Source organism: Podarcis cretensis (assembly GCF_951804945.1).
Source record: "Podarcis cretensis genome assembly, chromosome: 5".
NCBI classification, from domain to species: domain Eukaryota; kingdom Metazoa; phylum Chordata; class Lepidosauria; order Squamata; family Lacertidae; genus Podarcis; species Podarcis cretensis.
The window spans coordinates 61,385,993-61,400,627 of NC_137174.1; the positions used below are offsets into that span (position 1 = coordinate 61,385,993).

At 43.0% G+C, this 14,635-nt stretch overlaps 1 protein-coding gene across 2 annotated transcripts in view; it reads right to left on the bottom strand.

Annotated features, from left to right (window-relative positions):
- Positions 1 to 6,750: 6,750 nt before the first annotated feature.
- UGGT1 (UDP-glucose glycoprotein glucosyltransferase 1) overlaps positions 6,751 to 14,635 on the bottom strand; it is a 46,034-nt gene continuing 38,149 nt past the window's right edge. For both annotated transcript variants that reach the window (XM_079978672.1, XM_079978671.1), the window contains 4 exons: positions 14,350 to 14,464; positions 13,251 to 13,367; positions 11,982 to 12,150; positions 6,751 to 11,632 (listed from right to left, as the gene is read on the bottom strand). In XM_079978672.1, the coding sequence (XP_079834798.1) occupies positions 11,607 to 11,632; positions 11,982 to 12,150; positions 13,251 to 13,367; positions 14,350 to 14,464 (427 nt within the window). In that variant the 3' untranslated portion in view covers positions 6,751 to 11,606. The remainder of the gene's footprint in view (positions 11,633 to 11,981; positions 12,151 to 13,250; positions 13,368 to 14,349; positions 14,465 to 14,635) is intronic.

Below are 14,635 nucleotides of genomic sequence, written 5' to 3' on the forward strand. Positions count from 1 at the left end.
ACCAAACGGAATTCCTGCCCCCATCCCTAACATGTGGCACGGATGAGCCATGTATGGACAGGAAAGAGCACCCAGCTCTCTGGAGCTCCCTGTCCGGGGAAACCTGCCTGGCAAGCCTTCAGCATAACTTCTGCCAGAAGGCAGAAGCGTTTTCACACTCATTCCAAAGGTCTTCCCCACATACTGACTCGACTGTTACTTACTGAAGTCTAATGATGCAGCTGCTGCTTTTAATGTTTGTTTTGGTTTTCTATTTTAAATGTTCTAATTGTCAGAAAAGCTGTTAATAACAACTCGCAAGACGCCACCAAATGGCAGCTGTTAGACTAGGGCTGCCAGTATCCTGCTTGGGTCCCACAGCAGCTGGATAAGTGGGTTGGCTGCTCCCTTGTCCTGGCACTCAGATCTTGGCCGCTGGTCCTGCTGGCTTAACACAGCAGCAGCAGCAGCACACCACTGGCCTGTCAGACGTTCTTCAGTTGTAATTATGGTACTCCAGTCTACTTCTGGTAGAAATTGGACACGGTGAAATCATGCTTAAATAGTTTAGTTTCAAATTTAGCATTGCTCTTGATGACTTTTCCCTACTTTGGGGCATTTGGAGAAAGGCTGGACTGGGACAGGTCCTGGTTTTTGAACAGCAGCTGTTCCCACTAGTCACTTGTGCACCTTACTCAAAGTTGCCATTTTACAAAACATCTGCGTCAAATTACTAAGTAGCTGCCATCCCACACAGACAGCTGTAAAAATTGTATCAGGGCACCTGCAAGTATATTATTCATTCCTGTGAGTTATTAGCGACCTTGTAATTCTCCAGTGACACAGCATATCCTGTCCACAAGTGAACTATGACAGGTCATAAATAATCAAAATAAATAATGTATCCACCAGCAGCAGGCAATGTATGTTTTGTTTCCACAATGGTGGCCTTGCTCTCTTCTGGCACCTCCCCGCTTATTTCTCCTCATTCTTTGCCCGTTCTTCAGGGACTGCTCTTATCTGGCCATTTTGTGTGCTGCTTGGCCAGGTGTATCTGATCTTCTCTGTCAGCAGAGCATCTAATGACAAAGGTTAGCTTCTGAACAGCGGATGGTACAGTATGAGGGAAAATTTCCTGAAATCAAAACAAAACTAAGAAACACTGACATACCCTGTAGCTCCTTAGTACCTTGTGGAAGACCATAGTCTTTGACTGTGTTCTCATGTCAAAGCAACAGTTACTGAGAGAGAGGAGGGTGAGGCACAGGCTGTGACATTTTTCTAGAAAAATGGTGCCGAAGCTCCCCATGTTCTCTTGTAATGGCAATGGCGCCCACTGAGAGGTGCCAGAACCAAGTTCTGGCGAATTCTGGCTGGAAAAAAATGCCCTGGGCACAGAGAGCTCAATGCCAAGCACCACTGCTGGGTACCAAGAGGGGGGGGGCGAGGAGCTCTGTGTGGTGTGGGTGCAATGGCAGCAATCTGATGCGGCACCTGCACTGCACTGACCTCCTTGCACCTCAGCCCTCTCCCTCTCAGTATCTGGCAGTGACACTTGGGGCGCAATGCCACCCTGCCTGTGCCACCCTGACAGCAGCTACTGCAGTTGCTATTCTGATGGTAGCTTAGAATGTAAAAGCAGCTGGCTAGGCGTCAATTGCCTGGAAGCAGCCTTAGGATTTGGAACCCCCTCACACAGGGCCGGATTTAGGTTTGATGAGGCCCTAAGCTACTGAAGGTAATGGGGCCCAGTGGCGTAGCGTGGGTTGTCAGCACCCGGGGCAAGGCAAGTAATTTGCGCCCCCTAACCCGTGGATTTGCGCCCCCTAACCCTAATCCCCAGATGTTGCACCCGGTGCGGCCAACCCCCCTGCACCCCCCACGCTACGCCACTGATGGGGACCTTTATATGTCCAGCTGTCCTTTGTCAACAACAAATTGTCACTGTTTTTTGTGTTGAATATATGCTATATTGTAATTTATGGGCTTAATAGATATCTGAGGGATGCAGGTGGCGCTGTGGGTTAAACCACAGAGCCCAGGGCTTGCCGATCAGAAGGTCAGTGGTTGGAATCCCTACGACGGGGTGAGCTCCCATTGTTCGGTCCCTGCTCCTGCCAACCTAGAAGTTCGAAAGCATGTCAAAGTGCAAGTAGATAAATAGGTACTGCTCTGGCGGGAAGGTAAACGGCGTTTCCATGTGCTGCTCTGGTTCGCCAGAAGCGGCTTAGTCATGCTGGCCACATGACCCGGAAGCTGTATGCCGGCTTCCTTGGCTAATAAAGCGAGATGAGCGCCACAACCCCAGAGTCGGTCACGGCTGGACCTAATGGTCAAGGGTCCCTTTATCTTTACCTAATAGGTATCTAAAGCCATTTGCACATAACAAAATATGTATTTTATCAAAGTAATTGTTGAACTGAAATACAATTAAGAAGTATATTATATATATCTTATATTTTGGAAATGTACGCCCAGTTTTTGTTCCCTTTAAATTTTTTGGGGGGCCCCCAAGAGAGTAGGGCTCTAAGCTATGGCTTGTTTAGTTTATACATAAATCTGGCACTGCCCTCACAGCCCCTAAGGTCATGACAGCACTCTGGTTAACACACAATACAACTATCCTGCTTTGCAGGGCCTGTAGGAGAGAGCAGCTTTTGTTTGTTTTTCTGCTGCATGGACATTTAAACTTTAAAGTCTTAAATAAATGAAGCAGTGGGTAGAAGGTCAGGCCCTTCCTCAACAAGCCTTTGATGAAATGAAGTGACGACTTATTTTCATTCTCCGGCCTTCCTCGTGCTCCAAAATAACTCCCATTTGCTGAAACATCTTTAAAACAAAAATGCACATGCATTTTAAAAACAACACAGCAACTCAAAATACTACATCAGCTTATGCTTGATAGTACTGGAACAACTTTCAAATCATTTTTCTGCTTGTGGAGCACAGCTCTTGCTTTGATCAACGCCATAAAGGGAACAGGGACATTTATTATTCTGTTATAGTCAAGGGCGAGTGCAGAAGGCCTTCTGCATCGCCTCTTGAGCTAGCAGAACAGACTAAGGCTGTAATCGCAGCCCCACTTACTGACAAGTAAGCGCCATGGAACAATTTGGGGCTTACCTTTGAGCAAAGCATTATATGATTCATCAGACACCCCTGCAACCTAACATTTCCGCCATAACTTGTTTGCTTTGTGGCAGTCTCACATATGCCCAAAATGAAAAGACTGACCACGAAATGGGAGCATGAGGAGGGAAAGACAAGGGATACTTCCTTCTTCAGATATATTACGTCTGATGAGGAGTAAAATGATTAAGGGTTATTTATTTATCTTATTTGAAAAATGTACTTGCCACTAAACATTTCTGGCAGAAATCCCTAAGTAATCTACATAAATTTATAAAATCAAAATGCCAAAAATGCAATTAAAATACAAATAAAAGTTCACATACATACATTGTTCTGAAAATGAGCCACACTCCCCCCCCACCCCCACCCCCAAAATAATCTGGCTTGTATAATTGCATTTTTATATAGATAGAGAAGTGGTGACTTGAGACCTCAGGAATTGTGCAGCATTTTGGTAGTTTTTGTAAAAGGATCCCCCATGCTTCTTGACAAGGTGATGCTGGTTGCCCAGTGAGTTATTCATTGTGAGATAAGTCTAGAGGTTGCACGTGATTTTAAGATTATAAAAAGCACTGGATGCTACCATAGATTTATGGGTGTGGGTGTATTCCATTTAACAATACCTCATTATAAGGGTGCAACCTATATTCAGGTTTGGCTTAAAATTGAAACAACACAGTACATTTAAGACCCATAATTTAAAACAAGTCAGTTGCTGAACAGGATAAGACTCTCAAACTTCCAAAATAGGCCTGGGGAGACAATTGGGTTTTTAGGAGATGTTTGAAGGACATTCCAGAATATCTTTTTGGCGAGGGTATTCTACACAGGAAAAGAAAGTGTCTGAGAGGCTGAATGCAAAAAAAGAAAAAATGAAATGTATTAGCAGAAACTAAAATCCCCAAAGGGAAAGCTTTGCCAAATCAGTTAACCCATAAGAAGTCAGGGGCGAATTATACTCCCCTAGATGGTTGCTGCTCATCAGAGGAACACCTGAGCTTCTTGAAGAAAGGGTGGGGTAGCTAGATTACACAGCTATTTACGAAAAGGCTGAATCCTACCTGGTTTTTAAGGGGGAGCACAAACTCCTCCAAAATAAGCCATTTACTTACTCCTAGTAAGTAAATGCGGGACGCAGGTGGCGCTGTGGGTTAAAGCCTCAGCGCCTAGGGCTTGCCGATCGAAAGGTCGGCGGTTCGAATCCCTGTGGCGGGGTGCGCTCCCGCTGCTCGGTCCCAGCGCCTGCCAACCTAGCAGTTCGAAAGCACCTCCGGGTGCAAGTAGATAAATAGGGACCGCTTACCAGCGGGAAGGTAAACGGCGTTTCCGTGTGCAGCTCTGGCTCGCCAGAGCAGCGATGTCACGCTGGCCACGTGACCCGGAAGTGTCTCTGGACAGCGCTGGCCCCTGGCCTCTTAAGTGAAATGGGCGCACAACCCCAGAGTCTGTCAAGACTGGCCCGTACGGGCAGGGGTACCTTTACCTTTTTTAGATCACCAGAATCTTTGTCTTATCTGGATTAAGCTTCCGCTTGTTTGCCCTCAACTAATTCAAAACTTTGTATTAATTCTGGATGTTCAAGATTAGGAATGTAACCCAAAGCTGCTTATGAGGCAGTGGTTATGCTGCAGATCCTCATTTTTATGAATTTGGTATTTGTGCTTGCACTCTCTCACCTTGGCTGTGTAGCGAAAAAGCTGTAACGCATAGTAGTAGCTGCTCTTGATTTAAAGACCAATATGCAGGAAACCTTAATAGACCATTCTAGGGGTACATGCAGAAACGCAAGAACTGTGCATTTCCTGTACCGAGGCCTAATTTTAATAGAGATCACTAAGCGCCATTTGCCTTTCTTCTTTGTTAATTCTCCTAACTGAAATGTCATTTCAAACCACATGGAACAAATGCGTCTCCCAATTTCAAAACACTGCTGGGAATTCCCGGTTCAACAGTGCAAGTGCTCCACCTACAGTCACCATGGACAATACTGTATTCCGATGAGCAGAAATTCATGGAGGTGTTGCTAGACTGTGTCCTTCTGCCTGCTCTTCTATGCCCACAGCGGCCCCTGGTGTGTAGAGCAAAATGCCTGCCCAAAGATGTTCAGTGCTAAGCCCCAAAACAGTTTTGTTTTGATTGTCTCACCGGAAATAATTGAACAGATTGTTCCATAAGCCTCTGGCATGCAGCTGGGAATCATGTGTGGTTATCAGAAAGTCAGGAAAGACCAGCAAGCTGGCACAAACAAGATGGCGAGCATATAAGTCACATAACCTGTACATGATGCAACTTGGAAAATGGACCTAAATACTTGATGATAATGGACCTACTAAAAGACAGAAATTCCTCCAAAACTGGCCATATACGCCCCAGTTTCTTTGGATCTATATGCAGGAAACTGGAAGATTCACAGGCTAGCTGTTAAGATGCCACTGCTTAAATACTGGTGTCTGGAAATCAGAGCAACAGAAACACTTATTTCCTGCTTTGCAATATTTAAAACTCCAAATGAATAATCAGCAGTGCTTCCAGCCCTTGACTAAGTAGAGCAGGAGAGCAGACTTACCAGTGTACTTTCAATAGTTTATGGTTTCAGCTTACAGTTAACTATTTTAGTTAATATACTGGCAACTGGGTAATCTATCCCAACTGGGTAATAAAAGTGAAACATTTAGTTAAAGCCTATCTGGGACATGAGCACTTCATTGTGTAAACTCTTCATATGACAGAATACACTGCATATAGTTACCTTTGTTTGGTGCCAGTGTGGTGTAGTGGTTAAGAGCGGTAGTCTCGTAATCTGGGGAACCGGGTTCGAGTCTCCGCTCCCCCACATGCAGCTGCTGGGTGACCTTGGGCCAGTCACACTTCTGTGAAGTCTCTCAGCCCCACTCACCTCAGAGTGTTTGTTGTGGGGGAGGAAGGGAAAGGAGAATGTTAGCCGCTTTGAGACTCCTTAAAGGGAGTGAAAGGCGGGATATCAAATCCAAACTCTTCTTCTTTGGTTGGGTATCTAGGGCTGGGAGCTGGCATTTTCTGCCTACACATACTCTCTCTGAAAAGGTAGACGTAGGAGTGGCATTTGTATAACATGGATGCAATTTGCAAATGTACACATGCTTATTAACATGAGAACTAGATCCTGGCTACAAAGCATTAATGGCATGCAATATTGGGCAATGTAATGAAGAACAGGTAACCCAACACCTTGAATATTTTATTATAATCGCTGAATGGGAAACTCCATGATACTTTTGAGTTCCCTGCAAGAACTGGGTACAAGTGTGAATTCTAAAATAATTCTCTCTGCTCTTTTATGGTTATATTCCATCTTTTGAAACCTGCTCTCATGTGTTCTGTCAAGTCATTTATTCATTTAAATAGTAGTCTGAGTTATGCATTCACCCTGAGCCCATGACACAGCAAGGACAAAAAACAAATAAAACGTCTCACCTGAATGGCCAAGTTCCTTTAATACAGTGGGAAGGACAACCTTTTAACTACTGGAATACCTCATACCACTTTTCAGTGGCTAACAGAAAACCCTGACACACTGCAAGTTTCTCAGATACCGTTAAATTCTGTAAATTCTGCAGACCCCAAACTTAGTACATTATCAGAACCCAATAAATCAGAACATTTGTTAAAGAGGAACAATGAAAATAGCTTTATTGTGTTTAGCAGACCTGGGAGGATAAATTATAACCTGGTAACATTCTGAAGGTACTGAACATTTTGTACATCAACAGATATGAGGAGCTTCACTCAGCACATTATTATTGAATGTGGACACAGCTGAAAGAGAAAAAGGTATATAAATGCCGTAAAAAAACCTTTGCTCATTCCCAATTTAAGCCCAACAGCTAGCTAACAATTACTTCCATCTCTGACTTTCATGCTTTAAAAAGAAAGGGTGGGGGAGAGAGAAAGCGAACTGCTGGAATTTCTTTTGGGGTGGGCAGGGGAAAGAGAAGAGCAGAAATTACTACAACACAGGCAATCTTCAAAACAGAGTTTGCAAAACCAGCTTGATATTTAAGTCTCAAGGACATTAAAAGTACAAATAGGGACCTGTCTATTTGTGCTTACAGTATTCTGTACAATGAAGGTTCTATAGTGCTTTTGTAAGCCAGCATTATTCTTCAACCAGTGTGATTTAATGATCACTAAAAAATAGTGCCGTTTTTCCAGGTCTAACAGATAGGGAAGCCTATAAATGAGCCAATATAAATAGTAATGTACTTATAACCCAAGTAACCCAGCAGTGCCATCCTTTTAGGAGAGAATGGTTTGTGCAGGGACATGACCACCATAAGCTGTGTAACTACTGTAAACCAAATTGCTTAATACAGCCATCTAGGTCCCTTAGCTTTGTTATCCCTTTCACCCCTCCAATACCTGAGCCAACCCACTTTATCTGATGGGCCTCCTGATGGGCATAACTACTCCAGGTTTCTAAGCTTCTCCTCCATACTTAAGGGAGAGAAATTGAGCATGAAAAGCAATGACCTTATGTGGATCCCTTATCAGCTTGCCTCACCACCACCCTGCACACCAGATATCCCCAAAATCCCTCACTAGCTAAGCACCTAGGTTCCCCCTTCAGCCAGTTGTCAGGATGCAGTAACCTAGATAAGGAGCCAACAAATACAGATAAGGTAAGCATTTCATAGGAAATCTGCTACAGTTATTTTTCAGGCAATGCTTTAGAGTTAGATTTAGTTAAGCACTAAAGTTTAATGTGTGTAATTATGTCAAAATAAAACAGATTTTATCTATGTCAGCCTGAATATTTGTGTTCTGCACTGACTGGCAGGGGCTGGAACTTTGTGTTCTCCAAAGTCTTTAGGTGAAGGAAGTTCCCTCATTTGGGGAGCGCCCTCTTCATATAGCGTCATAATGCACGGATGGTGAACAGAGACACTTTCTGTTGAACTTCAGTCTTATAATGGGACATAGAGGTGGCTGTGAATCTGAGCAAATATGAATGTCTGCTACCTTTCAGTTGCCACAGATCCCATGTGATGCAGAGGAAACAGAGAGAACATGGAAGAGGCAACTGCATCAATAGCCTCTCTCATTCTCTTTTTCCTTTGTTCAAGTTGTGAAACCTGACAGAGGAGTTGTCATCTCTTAAGGAGCTTCAGAACCCACAAGTCTAAAGACAGAGCATTGTTGCTTGATCACCACCCAAACTGGGGGCAAATGAATGTTAAATAAGGGGGTGGGGGAGAGAATCAAACTGCCAATCCTAAAGAAATGGCAGTTTAGAAAAATAGTGGTTTCCATTTCTGTATTTTTCTACTTCGATTTTCTGGAATGCTAACACAACCTTCATACACAACTGGAAAACATTTCACACTGAACTTTAAAAAATCCTCTTTATGAAGCTAAGCAAGCATATAAAGCTGTCTCAATAGCTGCAGCAAGTTTAATAAATAGCTTTCCAAGTGCCTTTCTTTAAAATAGCACAGTAAGTGCTATACTTTATGCTCTATTGGTGGCGCATATGTCAAGAAAATGCAGTTCAATTCTGTTCTTGTTGAAATCATGTCACCCCTAGCTCATTCAAGAGCTAGAAAATTACACATTTCTTCTATAATTAAATAATTGCTCACAACTAGAGGGTTTGGCATATCACCCTGACTAGAGCATCTGCAAATCTTCACACTGGATCATGTACACCATATTTCAGAAGGTAAATGTGTTCCTTTACAATCAGCCCTCCTGGTGTTTCCATAAATTTAGCACTACATCAAGTCATTTGTGTACCAGCTGAATTACCTTCACTGAAAGTTGGATACACCTAAGCCTGAGCCACTTACGCTCCACACTCTTTCTGATGTGCATGGTCTGGTATCACTCAGAAAGGCATTTGGCAGCAAGGTGACCTAGTATCCATGTGTATAGAGTATCTGGTGTGGTGGTGAAACTATTTTGACCTTCACGAAACTGAGATAAGCAGCTGTATGCTGAAGGCGAGATTTAGGTCCATTTTACAGGCTACGTGAGAAGCACTCTATATTTACTGCTTAAGTCCTCCACCCTCAGCCCAATGTGGAGAACCTGAAGAACTTCTTCTCCATTATCAATGGACAAATAATTTTTTCACCCACAGTCAGTGAAGGCTCATTAGTCTGTTCTCTCAAAGAAGCCCTGCTCACTGGTCAATCTTTTGGAAACAGCCCAGAAAAGAGCATTTGGGTAGAAGATATTGGAGAGGGTCCATGTTCCTCAAGGCTGTGGCTCACCACTTTGGGAGCCTTACCCGAGGGATATTTCGGCTCCTGTATATCCCCACTTGTGTAAAGATTGTCCTTTGGATTAAAAAAAGAGAGACTGGTTAAAACAAAAGCATGAGTTCTGGGCATCCAGAGGGCTGTCTACCCTATTGGGCCTTGGGTGTTTCTGGCCAGCCCTCACCTTTTGCAGGCTAGTTTGTTAGATGTCTTAGGCAGCTCCTGGGAGGTAGGGGAGGAGAGACAGCCCCTATTCCCTTTTGGAGGCATCTCCCTCTTTGCCTCATTTATCTTCAGAAAACTTATTGATACAGACAACACGGGCCAAAGAAAAAGCCCATCATGCCCTTTGTTACCATTAATCTCCCCTGAGTGTTCTTCTTTTCCAGCTCAAATCAAATAGGGAAAGGGTTCTATGATCCGCCTCAATCTACGGGACCCTTGCTACTGCTGAGCAATTTATTTGGTAGGCATGGAATCCTCAGCAGGGGTACGGATGTGAGACCAGGTCTACCTGTGGACTTTCAGGATGTTGTGCTTCCTACACTGTGCCTGGATCTGGAATGCTCTGAGCTGGACCCAGGTAAGCTAAGGGAACTCATGTGGAAGCTGCTGGATGTTGAGTATCAACATGATATTTTTTGTTTGCTGCCCATCTAGGTGGGAAGCAGCTGGTGTCTTCAGTCCAATTTTCTCTTCCCCAGCTGAGGGGGAAGGCAGAACCAGATGTCAGGACAGAGGGGGAGATGAAGGAAGAAGCTGCTCTCTAGTCAGCTTAAATTTATTTAACCCCTTTATAATTTCCCTTCCCCAACCATCTCGTCGCACTGAAATAGTGGGGGGAACAATAGCAAGTACTCAGGGAAAAAGTGAAAAAAAAGTGAAATCCGAAGACAGAAGATGAAAGAACTCTGAAAAACACCCTGCTTCCTTGCTATGAGCCAGGGCCAGTCAGGGAAGAGGAGCTTCTGCCCTTAGTGAAGTTAAAAGAATGACCTGGTTTGATACTTTCTGTGGTGATTTGACAAGATTTTACAATCACAAATGGCTGTTTAGTACATCTCAAACATGGTGGTTTTGTGCCAGACTTGCCTACTTCATATGAAATGGAGATTGTGGCGGTGGAGGGAGAGTTATTGGAGATAGAAAACGGAGTAAAGTACAAGGTTGGTTATCTCCTTCAAAGGTCAGTTTTCTAGAGGGAAATGTTTTCCACAGCTGGAAACCTGGCCAAAATTTGGAAAGTGTGAAAGCAAGAGAAGACTGACATTTTATAGTAAGAAGCATTTAAGGAAAAACTGAAATGAAGCAATTAGGAAGGGCATGGAGCCCATGAGAGGAGGATTAGAGTGTAAGATTTAGGAACTCTAAGGCTTTATTGACCTGAAATCACTCTTGTGTTTGAGGGAAAATAAACTTATGAAACTTACAAAATCAAAAAGCTTCCACAGTTTTGCATAAACAAAAGTACATTCATGAGAGCCACAAATTCACAGAAGTCTTAATGCCCTACTAATTTTGCAGTCTTCAATAACAACTCTCTTAGTTCTGCAATGAAAAAAATATTAGATGCCACACAGTTTGCTTCATTAAAATATGCATTCATTTGTAATGTATATTTCTTGAAGTTGGCTGGGTTGCTTTGAAATTTTGCCTTACAACGAATGAGTTATTCACAATGCATTTTAAATAGAAGGAACTGTAGTTCTTCCAGAACTGAAGGTGTAATTTTCTTTTTTTAAAAAAACCTGAATCCGTTTGACATCTATACCTGTGTAATTCGATTCAAGGCATGACAACAAGCCCTGTTCAAACCTGAAAGAGTTGGCCCTACCTCAATCCACAAAGCAGGGCAGTGCCTGTGTATTCTCAAGGTTTTACCCTCTCAGAGTAGTACCTTTCTTCTGGGCTCCTGAGAAAGGCAGAGGTGACCCAGAATCTTGATGTCCAGTGGTGCAGTAGCCAAAAAATAGATGAAGAGACTTGCTGCTTTTCAGCATACATCAATCATTTCCAAAACTGTATATTCCTCTGTGGGCTCCTCCATCTCTTGCAGGCGTAAAGAAAGATAGTTCCGCTAATCCCAATCATCCAGATTCTATTCCATCAGCCAAAATCAAATTTGAATCATGTGTAATACAGCTTGTCACCCTCCCCTTCAGTTTTTCTTAGCAGTCTTGCAAACATACTAGAAAAAACTAGCATTTGATAGAAAAATTGTCTATGAAATAGTCTCACATGGTGGGTCACCATAGATCATAATTCCATATGCGCTGCCATTTCTGTGGAAGAGAAGTGGAGAGGGGGAATATGTATGAAAGTTACATAACCATGACTTTAGAACCAGTTAATATACTGATTTTCCAAAGGTCAAAATAACTGAGGGACTGACTACCATTTCTTCTAGTGCAGACGTCTCACCTTTGGCACAATAAAATCTGCATAGTCAGTTATCACAGGTTGAAGTTTAAATGGCTCACTATAGTATATTTTCTGCATTTATGCCTTAAAATGGTCCAATTTGAGCTTTTGTGTCTTAGGAAATGGGCAGACAACTCCATCAGCAGGCACACCTGACCTCAGTGTACAGGTAACAGCTGCATCTTAAAAGCAGTGAGGGAAACCAATTACCTTCTCGACTTTGTGGTTTAGTTTCATTTGTCTCAAAAAGCGCTCCCGATTCTTTTTCTTCGTGGAAACGCCTAAAAAGCTGCTTAATTTCTTGATCGTAGTCCTGCCACTCAGGGACGATTCTCATCGCCGCCTGCAGCTTTGGCTCTTTGGTCATTGGGTTATTGCACTGCATCACAACACAACACAACACATAAGTCATTGCCAATAAATCTGTGGCCTTTCATACATACAGGGAAAACTTACTGAACAGTGCCTGTGTAGCTCAAGCCCTGAATATGATTGGACAGCGAAACTATGCTGCTCATTCTATTTTAATTTCACTGTTATTGGTCTGATTCACATGCCACGTTAAAACCATAGTTAAAGCAAACTATGGTTTAATAGGAATACCTGGCATGCTGGGAAGCAAGTCAGAGTCTGGGCTTGAGCTTGTGGTTTGTTTCTTTCCAAACAAACCTTTGTTACTAAATTAAACCATAGCTTGTACAGTGGTGCCTCGCAAGACGAAATTAATCCGTTCCGTGAGGCTCTTCGTATAGCGGTTTTTTCGTCTTGCGAAGCAAGCCCATTGACAGCTTAGCAGATTAGCGCTATTAGCGGTTTAGCGGCTTTTAGCGGATCAGCTGATAAGCGGTTTAGCGGCTTAGGAAAAGGGGGGGGGAAAGGGGAAAAAACCCACAGGAACTCGCAAGACATTTCGTCTTGCGAAGCAAGCCCATAGGGAAATTCGTTTTGCGAAGCGCCTCCAAAACAGAAAACCCTTTCGTCTAGCGGGTTTTCCGTCTTGCGAGGCGTTTGTCTTGTGGGGCACCACTGTATTTAAATATGGTCTAATGTGATATGCGAACCAGGCCACTAACAACGGTTGCAGTTTTTCCAATTTAAACACTGTAGAATTCCACAAAATTTAGGGGATGGGTCTGAGATCCCTGAACAATATGCATTGCTATGCCAGGTTGCATATGGTCCACAATTGTGAAGCACTCACTGCCTGAAGGCAACAACTTTACTAAGAGGTCACAATTGATGCTTTTGGTCCCCAGGCCAGTCTTTGGAGATTAAATTACCTCCTGGGAATGCAAAATCTGAACACAACACCCCCCTTATTTAACTGATGAAGTTTTTCTTTGAAAAAGTATGAAAGCAGGAAAGCTAGAGAAAGTATCCTTACTGCTGTGATAAAATTATAGAATTTAAACACATTGAAATCTTACTGAAATGTGGCACGTACCCCTTCCTGCTTTGTTGTGTACAAAAGAGTCTTACCAGATCAATGGTTTTTGCTCTTTTCTTCGAAGCATCATCGCACCACGTTTCACACCAAAGCCACTCTTGCGGGAGTGATTTAATGGGCACCTGATGGATCATGTTGTTTGGCAAGTCCTGTTGGAAGGAAAACAAAATTGCAGTTCCTTTAACCCAGTAATCATATGAAAACTAAGAATAGTGCGGGTACAAGAAATCCTGGAAAAGCAAGCATGAACACAAATAAACAGCCCTCCAAACTTTAACAGCAAAAACATGACCAAAAAAAATTATACGCTGGAACACAAATCTAGCTGAGATCACCCCATGTGGTTTTCAGACCATAAAAGATTCATGAAGAAGAGACAAGAATGATGGATTACAGTTATAACAACATGAAGACATTGGACAGAATGAGAATTTGTAAGCCCTCAGTATCTAGCTGTTTTTCTTTTTCAAGCCTGGCAACTATCAAACCATAAATTATTGGCTTTTAAAAGCAAAGAGCTCTAGTTCCATCTAAGTGACCACGTTTCCTCCTGTCCCACAACTGATACACTTGGTTGTCACACCGGTCCTAGAGCCCACATGCCACAGAAGGTCCCTTCAGCTTATGGTGATTGAGTTCCACTTGGCCATTCACCTGCCACTAGTGCTTTATGTGCCCTATTTTGCCTCCATACCAACCTCAATATGTGTCCTCCCGCCATCAAGCACCCATCTTAATTACCGTATTTTTTGCTCTATAAGACTCACTTTTTCCCTCCTAAAAAGTAAGGGGAAATGTGTGTGCGTCTTATGGAGTGCGTCTTATGGAGCGAATGCAGGCTGCGCAGCTATCCCAGGAGCCAGAACAGCAAGAGGGATCGCTGCTTTCACTGCGCAGCGATCCCTCTTGCTGTTCTGGCTTCTGAGATTCAGAATATTTTTTTTCTTGTTTTTCTCCTCCAAAAACAAGGTGCGTCTTGTGGTCTGGTGCGTCTTATAGAGTGAAGAACACGGTACCTATGTGCTGACCCTGCAGCTTTCCAAAAGATAGAATTCTGCAGATGCTTTAAAAATTAAGTTGTTTAAAATTATTTTAAAAAACACAAAACTGTAATGAAAGCATAACAAGTACCTGATCAAGGTTGGAGAGACTGTTGGGATCTTGGCTCAGGCCTTGATATTGTCCTCTAAGCCGATCCCCAGCAGCTATCTTCCGGAACTTCTTCAAATCCACAACATAGAGAGCACTAAGAACAAAGAGAGCAACTGTTTCACTGACTGCTACCTTAGGAGGTAAAATGCAAAATGCACAGATAAGATTCTCAAAATAAATATATCACAAGCAGGCAAATTGGATGAATGTTCTAAAAAACAGAATGCATCACATTAATCTATTTGCATTTGTTCCTATCAAAGGT